The 16,565-nt window shown below is 42.7% G+C and overlaps 3 protein-coding genes across 5 annotated transcripts; 2 read left to right on the top strand and 1 right to left on the bottom strand.

The window, feature by feature from the left end:
* Positions 1-1,164: 1,164 nt before the first annotated feature.
* Positions 1,165-2,301, top strand: msx3 (muscle segment homeobox 3). Its single transcript, XM_070841395.1, has 2 exons — positions 1,165-1,621; positions 1,895-2,301. Exons 1-2 carry the CDS (start codon positions 1,261-1,263, stop codon positions 2,299-2,301), a joined length of 768 nt encoding a protein of 255 aa, XP_070697496.1. The 5' UTR covers positions 1,165-1,260.
* Positions 2,302-3,839: 1,538 nt separating this feature from the next.
* Positions 3,840-6,526, bottom strand: znf511 (zinc finger protein 511). 3 transcript variants are annotated; one of them, XM_070841192.1, is made up of 6 exons: positions 6,273-6,526; positions 5,963-6,039; positions 5,244-5,445; positions 5,033-5,157; positions 4,313-4,603; positions 3,840-4,027 (listed from the first exon to the last, which is right to left on the bottom strand). In XM_070841192.1, the coding sequence occupies exons 1-6, from the start codon at positions 6,450-6,452 to the stop codon at positions 3,955-3,957; spliced, it is 948 nt and encodes a 315-aa protein (XP_070697293.1). In that variant the 5' UTR covers positions 6,453-6,526; the 3' UTR covers positions 3,840-3,954. The 3 variants fall into 3 exon arrangements, with proteins under 3 accessions (XP_070697293.1, XP_070697294.1, XP_070697295.1); XM_070841193.1 differs by having other exon boundaries at positions 4,313-4,582; XM_070841194.1 differs by having other exon boundaries at positions 4,313-4,579.
* A 1,144-nt stretch (positions 6,527-7,670) lies between these two features.
* On the top strand, positions 7,671-16,411 carry adam8a (ADAM metallopeptidase domain 8a). The gene is given in 24 exon segments (XM_070841191.1): positions 7,671-7,907; positions 8,006-8,079; positions 8,174-8,252; positions 9,253-9,329; positions 9,745-9,961; positions 10,693-10,770; positions 10,887-10,955; positions 11,453-11,622; positions 11,728-11,809; positions 11,908-12,050; positions 12,132-12,309; positions 12,409-12,498; positions 12,667-12,862; positions 12,953-13,034; positions 13,132-13,312; positions 13,395-13,481; positions 13,567-13,651; positions 13,997-14,108; positions 14,200-14,401; positions 14,689-14,736; positions 14,827-14,883; positions 14,997-15,047; positions 15,152-15,232; positions 15,561-16,411. Coding segments are annotated over 24 exon segments (2,721 nt in total). The 3' UTR covers positions 15,606-16,411.
* Positions 16,412-16,565: the final 154 nt, after the last annotated feature.

The raw sequence follows: 16,565 nt of genomic DNA, 5'->3' as shown, positions 1-16,565 counted from the left end.
TAAACCAGTTTAAATTAACAACACTGTGCCAAAGAAATGCTGTGTGGTTGGATGCTTCAGGATTTAATCCCACATCATTAGTAACCCCCCTCATGTTCGGAAAAAGATCCTGATAGGAGGGTTTCACGGCTCAAAACTACATGCTAACCCCATATGCCTGCGTGTTAGCCACTGCGCTGCCCATTAGCCTGTGTGTGAAAGGATTCGCCTGCGTTTCTTGACCCTGTATTATCTTAGATTACCTCAGGGGTGCAAAGCCAAACCAGTTTTAATATTAACACCTGTAGACTAATGTTACCAGCATAGACGCTGTCAGCCATTGCACATGCAGAGCAGGACAGGCTTTGCTGAATCAAGGAAGCTGATGATTGCATAAAAAGCCTCAGCCTGATAGAGAACAGGTTCGTCGGCTTCTAACAGTTCCTGATTGGAGCTCAGGCTACACGTAAGTTAACGTACATAATGTTAACATAAAAAATATTCTCAATATACTCAATTAGGTAAAAACAGGTGTTCGTGAATGAAGGGACGTCTTGCTTTTTCAAGGTCGACGTATATTTGGACGTATATTTGCCTGACATGTTTTCTGCAGGTCATTTATAAAGTGATCTCATTCAGGTGGTTTTGTTTTGCACGACTATTTCACATTAAAGTAAAGTTACCAGCTGAAGCCTAAACTGCTCCACTGTGTGCACCAAGTCTATACATCAGCCATTTGGTGTGTATGGTGTATGGTGTAGGTTGGGCCATTTAACCAAAACAATAAGCTGAAAAGTGCTGAAATGCTTCTTGCAGCTGATCCACTGTTAGAATAGAAATATTGATTAGATGATGATGATGATGAAGATGATGATGATGATGTAGGAGCCCACAGCTGGAGAGGGCCAACAAAAGCTCCTGTGTGAGAGGAGAGAGAGGAATAAAAGAAGGGAACTCGTTCTGCCCCTGATCGGAGGTTTACATCTGTCAAGGCACCACAGGCGCATGAAATGGACCACAGAGCTGTCATTACAGGCCCGACCAATCAGAGACCGCTTTGGCCGAGTCACGTGGAAACACCGACAGCCTGATAGGCGGGCGGCAGGATGAGAGGGGAGCTTGTGGCGCTTCGCTGAAGTAGAGGCAAGTCCGTGCGTAAAAACTGAAGTTTACCACGCAGCTGCGCAACATCAGAGGAACTTGGGCAATAACACAGATTCCCTGGAGTGAAGACACGAAAGTGGAAACAGCAACGGAGAGAGCGGCAGGAAAGTTGGTTGTATGGCACCTCAGTCGTGCGTAATGAATCCTGCGCAGGGATCACCGCCCTCGGCTGCACCGGGGGAGACCTCACCAGAGGACCGAGCCGCTGGCTGCGTGGGAACGGACGAGCTGGATGTTCCATCTGTCAGAAGATGTAAATCCAAAAGTTCAGATCTGCCCTTCAGTGTGGAGTCCCTCATATCGGACAGGACGCCGGACAGGAGCCTCCACTCCCCAGAGCCTGGATCAGGCTGCGTCCGGCCGGAGGAGACCGAGTGTGCGTCGCCGAGGGGACTTCATCGGTCCAACCCAGAGGCGCTGGACCTCAGCGACAAGGAGACGAGCCCCTGGTTTCAGGCTTCTTACGCATCCCCTCCAAGTGAGTCTAGGATTCTCTCATTCTTTCTGTAAGCTGCTCAAAAGAGCCAGAACAGTAAAGTGAATGCACAAAATATGTCTCACTTTAAGGGTGTCAGTAGGTTGCACCGATGAGGAAACTTTGAGATGTTTGGCTTTAAAAAGCTGCAAAATAACTGCGCATATCCAAAATATTCCACGCTGGATGTCTCGCTGACTTTTAACCATGCATAATGTCAAATTTGGTTTCCAGTGATGTGACTTTTTCTTTTCTTCTTCTTAAATGTACTTCCAGGACTCCCCAGCCCGTCATCGTGCAATCTTCGGAAACACAAGAACAACAGGAAACCCAGAACCCCTTTCACAACAACTCAGCTGCTTTCTCTGGAGAGGAAGTTCCGTCAGAAACAGTACCTCTCCATCGCGGAGAGAGCGGAGTTCTCCAGCGCCCTCAGCCTCACAGAGACCCAGGTCAAGATCTGGTTTCAGAACCGCAGGGCCAAGGCCAAGAGACTGCAGGAGGCCGAGCTGGAGAAGATCAAGCTGGCCGCGAAGCCGCTGCTGCCGGCCTTCGCCTTTCCCTTCCCCCTGAGCGCACCCATGGGCGCACCGTCCCTGTACGGAGCCCTGAACGGACCGCGGCCCGCCTTACACGTCCCGGGACTATTCAGTGGACCATATGGGATGTACTACTTGTCTTAACCTTCACTAACTCTGAACTGCATCGTTGAGAGAGCTGCCTTAAAGAAAATACACAGCAAACCTGCAAAAAAAATGTCCCTGTCATGGTTCAGTCTGTCTGAAATCTAATTTCATGTAACATGTTTTCCGTTGAAGTGAAACAATTTAAAGGTGCGAGAAGAAGAATTTGCACATAAACACGCTGGCTTCGTTTTAAAATAGTTCAAGCAACACGTGGGACAGAAAGGACTTGTACATTTTCACTCTTCGTATTTTTAAAATTCATTTTCTATTAATAGTAATTTAAGATTTAAACACCAATCATCTGCTAACATGGTCACTTTTGCAGCTCATTGAGTAAAATCTTTTTTTTTTTTTAGTGACAGACTTCCACTAAGGCTCATTTTCGGATTAAATATTTTGATTTTTATAAGTATTGTGAGCTTTTCTACTCCAATAGAAGTGTTCTGTAAATACTTCAAAGTAATTTTATTCTTGCAGAAGCAAAGAGGACATGATTATTTAAAGACCTGAAGCCTTAACTCACCTAAGTGTCCATATGAGGGGTTTATTTCCTCTTAAGGGGCCTTTGAAACATTTCTCAGTTTTAAATTTGGGGTTCAGAAATCACAGAATAACATTTAATTATCCAGACTCAGATTTATTAATAATAAAGCTCCAAGCCTGAAAAAAAAAGCTGAAAGTAGAAAGAAACTGACTGGTATATTTAAAATTATGATAATAAGCTATTAAGAGACAAACTCAAGCTTCAAAGTCATTCAAACACACACACACTACAAGTATATCTATATTTATAATGTGGGATATCTGTAATAGCATCTAATCGATAAGGAGCATCAGAAAGCAGATCATGAAGTGCTCATTAGTGCCTTTTATTCACTGTTGTAATGAGTTCAAGTGTCCCTAAAGTTTTATCTTCTCAAGGTGGATTTACTGACAATATCTCACTTTTTTTGTTGTTTATAATTTTCCCAGTTTCAAAAATACAAATCAACTGTAAAATAGATTAAATGAATTGTATGATTTTTTTTTTTTACCTCAAAATGAGTTTTTTTTGCACAAATGTTCAAAGAGCTCTTAAAAGAGAGTCCACAGTCAGTTTCATTACTAAATGTAAATAAAAGTCATCAAATATTTTTGCAAACACTCAAAATGCTAAACGTGACCGACAGACTGATCGGTCACTGATGTACAGTGTATTTTATATCTGATGGGTGAAAAGGTGTTTTGTACAATTATTAAAATCTATTAAGTAAATTCTGACTTTCCTCTCGTTTTTTTTTTCTCTTCACAAAATCATCCAATGAGAAAACTTCTGTATCCATTACTTTGAGCTGCACTGCATCATTTGTCTGTGGTGTACTGGTATAAACATAAAGTTTATTATAAAGACACTTGATGTCCTGCCTGTCGACAGGCTGGACGTCACCAAAAGGAACACAAGATGGAGCCTTGAAGCAGATAAAAACTTCAACAGCTTTACCGACAAAAGGTACTCTTCATCACCTGAAAACAAAAACACAAATCTAATGTTTTTTCAAAAAAATACACTTTATTTTTAAGTTGAGGACACGTGATAGTAAACATACTCTATTATAATACAACGGTATAAAGTTATGAAACCTGAAGGACAGACGGCTCATTTCTGGTGTCTTATTTCCTTCTTCCCCGCCGGCCTCTGAAGCCTCGGACAGAGCCGTGACCGAAGCACACGGTTGGAGGGACCCTGAGAGACGAGAACACGGCCGCTGTTTTGTATCTCAGGTTGTTTATGATTTAGATAAGAAAAAACAGTAGTAAATATAACGTTAATTTTAATATATAATATTGCTTATAAAGGATATAAATAAATCTTCCTACAGTTAACTTCACCACAAGGTTTATCTTAAAAAGACTGGAGTCTTATCTTATAAATAAAGCAGAGTTAATCTTAAAATATCTAAAAAAAACTATCAGTTTTAGAGTCTCTTCGCACAGCGCTAAAACAGCCTGAGAATATCCAGTGACTGACCTGTAGGAGTACCGTGGTTTCGGGGGATCGGTGCTTGTATTCCTGGTGTCGTGAGCCACAGCAGAAAGATCCGCATCCTCCTCAGTAAGAGCCGACTTAAACGTGCGGTCGGCTTCTTCCTCGGACACATGCGTCTCCATGGATTCCCCGTGTTCGGGCTGGTTGGACGGCACATCACACATAACCTCACACACGCCCTCGGACTCACACACATCGTCCGCTGCCTCCATGGCCGAGTCTTTCTGCTGCTGTCTCCTCGTCTCTCGGCTTCTAGGAAACAAAAATGTGACACTGAAAATACACAAATGATGGTGTTGAAGGAAAATATAATGATTTAACACCCATGTAAGCTGTTTCACAAGTTATGTTCACAAGTTAGTTATGTGAGGAAAATAATACAAAAATATTTATTTTTATAAAATATTTATCATTTGAAACAATTCACATCGTAACTGAGTTCTTAATGGAAAGTTTATCAAAAGTTGCACAATGGCTTCAATAAAGCTGCAAAGAGAATCTCACTGTGTACATTTCTTATCCTTTATGTAAATAAAAATAGAGTTTAAATAGGAACATTTGCTAAACTCCTCAACAATTTGTCAACATCCTGTCAACTATATCAAACATGGGCTCTCCTAGACTGGAACTTTGCATCCAGTAACATTTCTACTGAGGTTTTGCTTCCATCTAGTGGACACAGTGTCGTAAGTGCAGTCTTACCCTCCATCCTTTTTGTTTTTGTCAAATCTGAAGTCTGGAGGATACTTGTGAATTCGTATTAGATGGTCCTTCCTGTGTTTACTAGTCCTGAACTTCTGTCCACAGCCGTCCACCAAACACTGGTACTGGAAATATGAAGGAAGGGTAATAAATGTAAATAAAGATACCACAGGGCAAGGCCATTACCTCAGAGGGCAGTTCTTTAACTCACCATATCTTGCCTCTGAGCGAGGATAGTGAAGAGGGAGTCGTGCCACTCCTGGATGTGAATGTCTAGGAGCCGGGCACTCGGCAGGGAGCGACGGCAGGAGCAGCACACGTGCCTGTGCAGGGAGTTGTAGTGGTGCTCATACTCGTCCAAAGTGCTGAAGACTGCGCTGCAGCCGGAGATGTGACAGGCAAACTCTGACACACTGAGAAAACACAGGAGGATGAGGAGGGTGACTGACTGACTGAGAATGATGTGTTTTAACCAACCTGTGAGTTATTATTATTATTATTAAATACACAATCCTCTGGTGTTGGAAAGTAACTAAGTGCATTTACTTAAATACTGCACTTATATACTATTTTGAGGGACATGTGCTTCACTTGAATTTTTCTCCAACTTTATACGTCTACTCCTCAACAATTCAGAGGGAGATATTGTAATTTGTACTTCAAAACATGAATTATATAACTTTAGTTGCTGGTTACTTTGCAAATTCAGATTAATAATGGAAAATATAACCAACAAATACATTAGGCTGCATTATTATAGCTAGATCAAGATAAACTACATATAGGTTATATATTACTCTTGGTACTACAACTTGTACTACACTGTGTCATTACTACTTTTATCTATGCAAAGTAAGCAAACTGAATACTATACTGCTATAAAAGCTAAAACCTTTCTTTTAGGCACGGGTATAACGCGGGTTTTCATACCTGAGCGCAGGCTTGTCGTCGTCTGCCTCTGTGATGTAGAGGTCTTGCAGATACATGTGTCTGTGAACGTCCCCATCCTTTGGAAACAGCATCCACATGTAGCGTTAGCATGCTAACTGTGGCTAGGTTAGCCAGGCTAGCTAGGTTAGCCAGGTTAGCTGCGTTAGCCAGATTAGCTAGGTTAGCTGCGTTAGACAGGCTAGCTAGGTTAGCTAGGCTAGCCAGATTAGCTATGTTAGACAGGCTAGCTAGGTTAGCCAGGTTAGCTAATATCATGGGGGTGAGTGGCGGTTTGTTGTTGCTATGCTACCTCAAACAGCTCGTGGTCCCTGTGCAGGCGGATGAGCTGCGGGGTGAAGGTGAACGGCTCTCCCGCCTCCGCCTCCCTCTGCCTCCGCTCCTGTGTGCTTCCCGTCGGACCGTTTTCAGCGCAGCTTTTTACCAGCACGGGTCCCTCTGTCTGAAGTCGGAGCAAATCTGGCTGCAGCATCGTTAACCAGCGTTTTCATGCTCGTTTAACGGCAACGTTACGAGCTCTAACTGACTTCCTGTTTGCTGTTTTGGTTGTAGTTGTCGCGGAGTGATGACGTCGCGTAACAAAGCCAAAATGGCGCACTGTTGCCACCAACTGGACACATGGAAAAGTTTCATCACAGATAAGTGAGAGTTTGGGTGTTAATAATTTCATTATAATTATGGGTAAATACCACATTCACTCATGTAAATGGAGACATGAGAATCCATCACTTCCTTGTTTTAGAGATGAATGAAAGAAATATACTTCTATATCCTTCTTCTACTATTATTAGCTGAAACACACCAGACAGCAGGAACAGTTTTTATCACAATAGGTCATTATTTCTGTTGTTTTGACCAAGATGGAATATTATTATTCATTTAAATTGTTCTGCTACCACTTAGGCTGCCAATATGTTGATTTGCTGCTTCTATTTTTTTTTAATTTGTGCTTTGTTTGGTTTTTCTGTGTAGCCTTGCTGTTTTGTAAGTGTTTGTGTTGAGCTGAAGATAATGTTCAATGAGATGTAATGATGTACAGACGTGGCCTGAATATAATAGTAATAATAATAATAATTCTTCGAGTTTTAAATAAATCTGGTATATTTTTACCCTTTGTTTTTGTCATTATGTAAAAAAAAAAAACCTTTCTGTGTTACTGTGCATCAAACTTTTCATCTTATCTTATCTTAATTTATCTGATCATGTCTTACAGCTACACATATCTGCGCCATTTTACCTTTAGGTGGCGGCAAAGGCCGCTAAGAGGCTTTGTCTATTTAATAAATAATATTTAATGTCAATATATCTTATATTCCTTATAGAGAGACCTGTGTGATAGTAAAATAAATAAATAAATAAACTGAGGTTCATTGTTAACCAGGGAGAGAAAAAACAGAAAACTTTTAGACTTTCAAATTATTTAGATCAACTTTTTTTTTTGTCCCTAAACGAGGTGTTTTAAATCTAACTCTTACTTTCAGCCCCTCTGAGCGCCTCAAACACGTCATGTTCATCTTGTAAAGAGCTGACTTGTCTTGTCGGAGTCTCGGGCTGTGACTCATGTGCTCTCTCAGCCTCACACGGTGATTTTCAGGATGTTACACGGCAGAAAGGGGCGGAGAGCCGCGGATCCTCCGCTTTTCTCTCACACTCCCAGCGCACATTGCCACAGTCCGTCCGGTGGAGCAACATGACATATTCTGGATATCTCATATGGATTTTCTTCTCCTCCTGGGGTACGATTTTTTCCCCTTGTTTCCCCCCCTCCTTTCTATTTGTCTTTATTCATTTTTCTTTCTTTTTGACTCGTTAAACATCCTTTTCCACACTTGCAGGAGTAACTGCGGACAGTGAGGGGACTCTGCCTCATGTGATGAAGTACCACACTGTGACACCTCAGAGGCTCAGTGAAGCTGCTGCACACCAGGTAACCCACACTCTGCTGCACTCTCACTGCTTTACCACTTTATTTAATCCTATCCTAATCTAATCCAGCCTCTCTCTCTCCCTCTCCTCTGTGTGTAGACATACCCTGATGCACTCCAGTACTCTTTGACCATTGCAGGGCAAAACTACACACTGCACCTGGAAAAGAACAAGTGAGAAAACCTGATTCTGTGTTTTGACACCTCCTCTGCTCTCTGCCCTCATCTGTCCATTTTACTGACGCAAAACAAACTCGCTTCTTTCCAGAAATCTCGTGGGGAAAAACTTCTCTGTGACACATTATTCTGATCAGGGAACCCAAGTCACAACTACTCCAGATCTCGGGGTATGTAATCTTATTTGACATCTTTCTTAACGTAACATCAGCATAAAGTTAGTTCACTCAATCATACATATGCCTGTGTTATTAGAATTCAGATTGAAAGCTTTAAATTGATTATCTGTGATTTATTTTTGTGAGATTGTGACTGAATATATATATTTATGTACACTGTTGCCCATAAAGTTGGAATAATTGTTCAATTAATAGTTAAAGCCTGAATACACAGTTTGCAACGGTTAATTGTGGTTTAAGTTTCACTGTGATATGTTTGGAAGAGTTTGATCGATAAAGTTGAGAAGAATAAATCAAGAATAAATCACATTGTCACAATCATTTCATGAGAAGAGGTAAATTTTATCCCAACTTTATGGGCAACAATGTATAATCAGGCTAGTTTATTCTAATGAAGACTTATCTTGTATCTATACAGCCTTGATTGACTCATATGCAGGATATCCTGTGCCAACCCAGTTTCAGTGGGTTTTGCTCCATTTTCATTTCCTGTACTGTGTCTTTTTCTTTTGTAGTTGTGTAAAAAAAAAGTGGTAAATCAAGGTCACGGCTCTGAATTGTTAGATATAAAGAAAAACAGGGTTTGGGAAATGCAGATTTTTCATTGAGAGATTCAGTCTTGAAATTCAACCTGCACTCATGGCTTCAGTATTTCCAAATTACAATTTACTTACGTATCTCAGTCATCTTCATCGTGTCCTCAGACGTCCTGTCAAGGTCATTATTGATGCAATAAATGCCAGTATTTTTCTCTTATTTCAAAATACTACACGTTTCTCAACCACAAAGTTCGTCATTATGTGACACACACTGATTTTCATGTGTGTGTGTGTGTAATGTGGAAGAGGAACTGACTTATAAGGTCAAGATTCTCTTTAAATCACCACCACCCACTCAGTGCATTATTATCTTCTTCAAACTAAAAGAAATACCAACGTGTGAGCTGAAATCTCTCCTTTGATTCTGTGACAAATAATGCATGTGTGTTCAGGTTCACTGCTACTACCATGGACGCGTTGTAGGAGTGGACGACTCCTCTGCCAGTGTGGGACTGTGCTCGGGAATCAAGTGAGTGAGGCTGGATTGTTTAGTTTTTTTATCCTCTATCTCTAATTACAAAAAGATTGTTGCTCTCCTAAACCCAGATTTAATTAAACTCATGCTGATCTGAGACTGTGCGTCCAATCCAAAGAGAGGACGAGTCCCTCAGCATCCATTTCCTCCATCACAAAGCCCATAAAGACTGCATGTAGTCTGAGAACTTGTGACCCAATCAGCGAAGGCCATGGAAACTTCTCTGATTAAAGCTGCCCTCTGTCTGCTATAAAAGACATTTCTGTCACTCGCTGTGGAAACTTAAAAGCCTGATAAGCACGAATAGTCCTGTTATTAGTTTTAAACGGAGATCTGTTTGAATTAGATTTGCAGAGAAGGAAAATGTCTCTTCCTCTGCCCACTCTGAACTTGCTGTTTCGCTCTGCAGGGGGTTTGTGCGTCTCCAGGACCAAATGTACCTCATTGAGCCTCTGGCCGACGCCGACGACAGACAGAGCGCCGAAGATCACAGTGCCGAGGGTCTTCATGCTGTTTACAACTACAAACACCTGAGGAGGAAGAGGAGCTCCTGTTCCCATGGAAACACAACCACTTTCTATGATCATGGAGCTCGTCCGTCTGGACTGTTCCAGCTCGGCAGTCTGGTAAAGACACACAGCGTGGACACATACTGACACACACCAGGGTTTGAAGCCTGCAGCTGATGCCTTTGCTCATATCCGGTATTCTGTGGTGCATTTTTATGCAAAAAAAAAAAAGTCGTGTGAATTATCAGGATCTGCATCAAATTTATGAGTAAAAAAAAAAAAAACACAATTTCTCCTTGATATCTTAGAAATCTGACGATATGAGAGCAACAAAAAAATGAGTTAAAATCATTTGACAGCTACAAAGTTTATGTTGCATGTCGTATTCAGTTCGATATCCCAAATTAAGATAAAACAGAGGGAATGAACAAAGGAGAACCTGGTAAAAAATAGACACCAAGAAAACGAGGACGAGACATATAATAGAGCTTAACACATTTGCAAACTATCCCTGGACACGACTACTAGCTCCATAATCTTGAATATTTTTGCATCCAAATTATTCTGTAGGACGATTGTGATATTAATTTTGTCGCTACAGTTCACCCCTGCTCTGAAATAACTCGGACTAAACGCTGAAACGACATTAAAACACTACTGGGCTGAACTAAATGTCCTCACACCGAAGTCTTGTTGTTGTTTTCCCAGCTTTTAATTTGCTGAAATCTATTTCATGGTGGTGCAGATTTGTATATAACATTGTTTTGAATGGCGCTATCTAAGAAAGTTAAAGTTTATCATTATATAAAACAAATCTTTAGATGTGTCCCTCCTCCGTTGTTTTTCAGAAAAGCAGAGCCCAGACCAAAGAGCGCTCAGGAAAGCCCAGGACGGTGGAGCTGGTCGTGGTGGTGGACAACGCTGAGGTTCGATTCCCCGTCTCTCTGTCTCTGACTGAGTCTGTTATCGCAGATGCAGCCTGATCTTTTCTACATTTGGTTGGCTGTTTGTGTTACTAATCTGAATAATGATTTCTTTTTAGTACAAGAAGTTTGGCAGTAAGAAGACAGTAGAGGCCAGAGTGCTTGAAATAGCAAACCACGTGGACAAGGTATGATTCAGAGCATAATCCACTCTGTAAAATAAAGATATTCTATAGTTCAAATGAATATAAACGCTGTCTTTTATGTTATTTAAGGAATTTCCCATTCTGTTATTCAGTAATTTATTGTACTTTCACTAAAGACTTTTCCGACAGTGCAGCTAAGAATTCAGTCCTGATACTATTTGTTCTTTACTGAGTGAAATGTGACCAATAAAAGGAAGGAAAAGTTCTTCCACTGTGAAAATCTAACTTTAACTGTGAATCTTCACACCTAAGCTGAAGATTTTCACACATATCACACAATCCTCTTTGCATACTCTGAAAGAGTGGGTCCAACATGAATGCATTATCAGACAGCACTAGACCCAACAGTGATTTCCTGTGATAGTATTATACATTCTGCATTCAGTAGTTCTGTGTTGTTTCCTTCATATTCAAAAATACTTTAAGTTTTGAGGTCATCTCCACGTGCCAGTTGGCGCTAACGTGTCGCTCTGTTTCAGCTGTACCGTCCCGTGGGTGTCCGTGTGATGCTGGTCGGTCTGGATATCTGGTCATACAGGGATCAGATCGAGGTCAGCACCAACCCCGAGCTCACCCTCGGCCGCTTCCTCGAGTGGCGCCAGCGCAGCCTGCTGCACAGGACCAAACACGACAACGCACAGTTCATCACGTAAGACGTGGCTGATTTCAAATCCACACTGGAAAGACAATGCCAAGATGATGTGTTAAGACGGTAGAGCTGGTGTCCAATTATTTTTCCCTCTTCTTCACTCAGAGGTGTAGATTTCGATGGCTCCACTGTCGGCTTAGCGAACACCAATGCAATGTGCACCTCTAACTCTGGAGCTGTCAATGAGGTAAATGTACATTTTTTGTTTAATAAATGTAAAAAAAATATAGAGAGAAATTTAAAAAATGGACGCGAATTCATTCAAAACTTCTACTGTGCACACAGGACCATAACAGAAACTCAATAGGAGTGGCCTCTACGCTGGCTCATGAAATGGGTCACAACCTGGGCTTGTCCCATGACACCGAAAACTGTGTCTGTGGTTCCTTAACATCCAAAAAAGGCTGCATCATGGCCGAGAGTGTTGGGTAAGCTCAGTTTCTCACCCGCACATAAACTCCCCCAAATCTACTATTCTTTATTCATGTTCTTGCTCTTTCTTCTTCTAGCATCGTGTATCCAGAGCTGTTCAGCAGCTGCAGTCAGCAGCAGCTCAGCAGGTTCTTGGAGGAGGTCAACCCGGCCTGTCTGCTGGATACTCCCCCTACTGATCGCGTCTATGGAGGGCCGGCGTGTGGGAATGCCTTCCTGGAGCCTGGAGAGGAGTGTGACTGTGGCACTGTGGAGGTTCGTGCTCACTGCATCCACATTAAATCTCAGCAATAACCGCAGCACGCTACAGAGGCAGAGCCATAATATTCTGCACCCCTTCTGTCTGTCTCATAGGAATGCAAGAACCCCTGCTGCAATGCCACTACCTGCAAACTTAACGCAGGAGCCAAGTGTGCAGAAGGAGAGTGCTGCCACAACTGCCAAGTAAGTACTACTTACTATGTCCTGTGTGGAAGAGTGAAGTCACACTGATGCTAATCGTGTTACCATATAGTGAGACACTGTCTGACTGTGCCGTCTGGCCGGTTATTTGTGAGTGTACGTATTTTAGTAGTCGGTACATCACCATCTGTGTTTCTCTCCGCTCTGCAGCTGAAACCGACAGGCAGTGTCTGCCGACCGAAAGCAGGAGGCTGTGACCTGGCAGAATACTGCACTGGCTTCTCCGCCTCCTGTCCGACTGACGCCTACGCCCAAAACGGCCAGTCCTGCAACCGTGGAAAAGGATACTGCTACAATGGACAGTGTCCCTCACGTCAGGAACACTGCAAGAGGCTTTGGGGACCAGGTAAAGCACCAGGGGATTACACTGATGTGGTTTGATGCTGACACATCCAGACCCTTATGGCTGCAGCTTTTTTCTTGTGATTCTGTTTAGATGCTGGAGTTGGTGCAGACGCTTGTTTCTACCAGCACGGAAACTGCAGAAAGACGCTGTTCAGTCAGAGATGTTCGAGCCGGTATGTAAGGAAATTAAAGCCCAAACAGCGCTATGATAGTGCATATTACCAGTGTGGTATTGATGGGCTTTGGGATCATTGTGGGTTTTGGTTACAGAGATCAATCCTGTGGGACACTTTTCTGCTCCGGAGGCTGGGAGTTTCCAGTGACATCCAGGAAATCCTTCTACAGAGTAGGAAATGGAGTAATATGCAATGAGGCAACTATGAACCCTGAGGATAACTACCCTGCAGACCTGGGCATGGTGCCTACTGGTACCAAATGTGGCAACAGCATGGTGAGAAAAGTGCCCACGTTGCTGTTAGCATCAACAAAAAATCTGTGAGAATGTCTTCACCGTGTTTCTATCTGTCCTTCAGGTGTGTTACAATCAGCGGTGTCAAGACATTAAAAGCATTAAAGTGTACGGGACAAATGAATGCTCGGCCAAATGCAGCAACCACGGGGTAAGAAATGTGTTTGCCTGACAACACTTTGGAGCGCCGTAGAGCCACGGCAGAAATGACTGACTGTGAGTGTGATGTCTCGCAGGTTTGCAACCATGAGAGGAAGTGTCACTGCGACCCCGGCTGGGCTCCGCCTTTCTGCGACGTGCAGCAGTCAGAGCTCCCTGAAGGTATCGTACTCGTTCTGACAGTCGGCATCCATCCACCTGCCCCCTTTACTCAACCCTGTAGTAGCCACCACACTGCACACATGACTGTTTGCGTCATGAGTTCTGTTTTTCACCAAGATTTAATGACGTAAATTTCCCGTGAACTCTCAAACAATCGTGCTCTGTTCTGATGAACACAAACAGACACTAATTTATTGGAATTCCCCAGTGAGTCTGTACCAACGCAGTAACGATGTTACAGTAGATTTTGTTTCCTGGCTGGGTGACGTATGCAGCTACATGCTCATCCTCAGGCAACAGGAAGATGCTGTCACAATCAATGTTTGTGTTTATGTGCATGTGCAGAAGCGGGTCTGGTGGAGTTTATTGTGTCGCTGGCTGTTGGCTTACTTCTGCTCTTGGTCCTGGTCATCGGGAGTTTGATGTGCTGCATCAAAAAAAGACGACCAGCAAAGAGGTACAGAAAGATCACTGTGTACATAGAGAAGCACTTTTTTATTTTATGTTGTCCATCTTTAATTGTAGCTTCTGTGTGTTTTTCTTCAAAGAAAAAGCCTCCATTCTACCTCAGGACAATCCAACCCATTGTTTCAGTCAAGCAGCACACGAGGCAGCCTTCGTCACGGGTCCGCACATATCAGCCGTCCTATATTTGTGGAGTCTTCAGCCTCTCAGCCGTGCAAACCTCTGTTTTCTGCTCCTGCCAGACCACATACCGGAGCACTGAGGCCCAGCAGAGCAGCTCCAGAGGTGAGCTCTTGTTTCGATCGAACAGCCTCAGCACCAGAGCGTCGTGACACTGACATTAAAACTGAGCGTGTTCGCTTTTTATCTACGTTAGACGTGATGCTAATTAGTTTTGGCTTGCATGTGTCTGCTGAGGTGCCCCTGACAACCAATGAGCACCAGGGATGCTATTATAAATCACAAATCAGCCGTTATTGTCATTAAGCTGCAAAAACCAGCCAAGATTATGATTTAAAAAAAAGACTAATGAAGCTTTTGCCGGCACTCATCTCTGTTTTTGTGCCTTACAGCCGCCTAAGAAAGTGACAGCTGTTTCCCAAACATCAAAGATTCAGCAGGTAAACTGATCCATCTTTTTGTTTTTATCCATATGTGGCATTTTACTGTCTGAACTGTACTCAAACCTGGACATAAATGTTTTTCTGTAGGTTGTAATGCAGTTCATGCAGCCACCAGCCGTTTCAAGCAGGCCGATATTTACTGAGGTAAGCCTGCATGCAGAGTTTGGACGTATTTCCCCATCTTGTTTTTAAGTTTTTAATTGTTTGCTTTATGTATTTATTAATGTCAAATTGTTCTTGGTGTCTTTTCTTGTCAGAATAAGCCTCGACCTCCAACCAGACCTCTGCCGCCACTTGCAACAAAACCGGTAAGTGACATTACGTGACGTCTTTTTACCATTTAACTACTTCCATATGTTTGCATGTTTTTGTCGTTGCCTCTTGTTTGAAATGTGAACATCTCATCTCTAAGATCATGAAGCCAAAGCCTCCGATGCCTCCAGTGAAGCCGAAGCCCTACACAGCCCCGACTCAGCTGCCGCACACTCAGCTGGTATGTATTCAGACGGCAGCCAGAGTCAACCGGACTGTCCTAAATCCTCCAAATCCTGGCAGTCGGCAGTCAAACATTCCTAATGTTATTCAAGGCATTTGTGCTTATAAAGACGTCTGTGGTTTTGGACATTGTCCCAAACATAGCAGTGTAATGAACAAGCAGTGGCTCAGTGTTACTGAGTCAGTAAGCACATAAACTTCTCCTCTTCTGGCCGCTGCTGGATAACTAAGAGACAGATAACATCAGAGTCTGGAGAAAGACTTTGTGAGCTGCTCTGAGAGAAGCTAATCAGTTGCATGTTTGTTAACCCGACTTGTTTTTCTAGCTCGCAGGGAGAGCGGCGCTGAAGCCCCCCTGCAGGCCCAGATGACAGAGGGAATAATTCATCCTGACGTAAACATTCAGATCCTCTAACAGAGGACGCTGTTGTTGTCCCACCTAGAAGGATCTAGAAATCCTCTCAGGAGACGCTCGTCTGCTTTAAAGTGGGACCAAGATCCACCGAAGGATCAGCGACAATAAGTGACAGAGCTCTTCTGTCAGTTCTGGTCTCCCTGAAGATTACCGCCGTCTGTGTCTTGCTTATGTAAGCGCTCAGGATGTCGATGACAACCTGAAGCCGTGATTGACAGACTCCACGTCTGTGCTTTATAAATGACAAATGGCTCTGCTGCCATGATGACGTTTTTTTTTTTTTTGCTTTATTTTAAGGGAAATGTCTCTCCGCCTTGATCCTCGGATATGTGAAGACATTATCAGGCAATTGCACAATCAATGCTGTAACTTCTACTAACTCTGGTACTGCTTTTCTAATAAACAAATGTTGTTAAGGGATTTTTAAAATGTTGCACCAACATCGGCACTTTACAGATTTTTAAATTTAAGGACATGCAACAAAAATTATGTCTTTTGTTTTTGTACTAACTTAGGAATGCTTGATTTTGTGGGACTGAATAGTTGTTTTGTTGCCTGTGATGACTTGATACCTGTTGATTGTGATTATTCTTCAAGGGATTTTATATTGTAAAGTCTATGCAGGAGACCCAGTCCTTCACTCATAATACCAATGATTGTGGTCTTTCCTCTACAGTGAAGACTCTGCCTTTTGTCCTGCAAACTTTGAACTGAAAATGCATTTGAAAATGTTCCTATTTATTGAGATCTTCTACTTGTCTGTAAAATAGAGCTTGCAATAAAAAGAAATCAGTCTATTTCCTCCCCTCGTGTCCATCATCTGTGTTGCCATAGCTAATTAGCGGTCGCCTAGCAACGCCTTCAACAACCTGTTGTCTAGGGGAGCTAGCATGCTAGCTCACTGAGCAGTTTGCAC

The sequence above is a fragment of the Pempheris klunzingeri genome, chromosome 12 (genome assembly GCF_042242105.1).
Source record: "Pempheris klunzingeri isolate RE-2024b chromosome 12, fPemKlu1.hap1, whole genome shotgun sequence".
Classification (NCBI taxonomy): Eukaryota; Metazoa; Chordata; class Actinopteri; order Acropomatiformes; family Pempheridae; genus Pempheris; species Pempheris klunzingeri.
The sequence above is the reverse complement of the archived record's forward strand: the minus strand, read 5'-3'. Positions and strand labels throughout refer to the sequence as shown.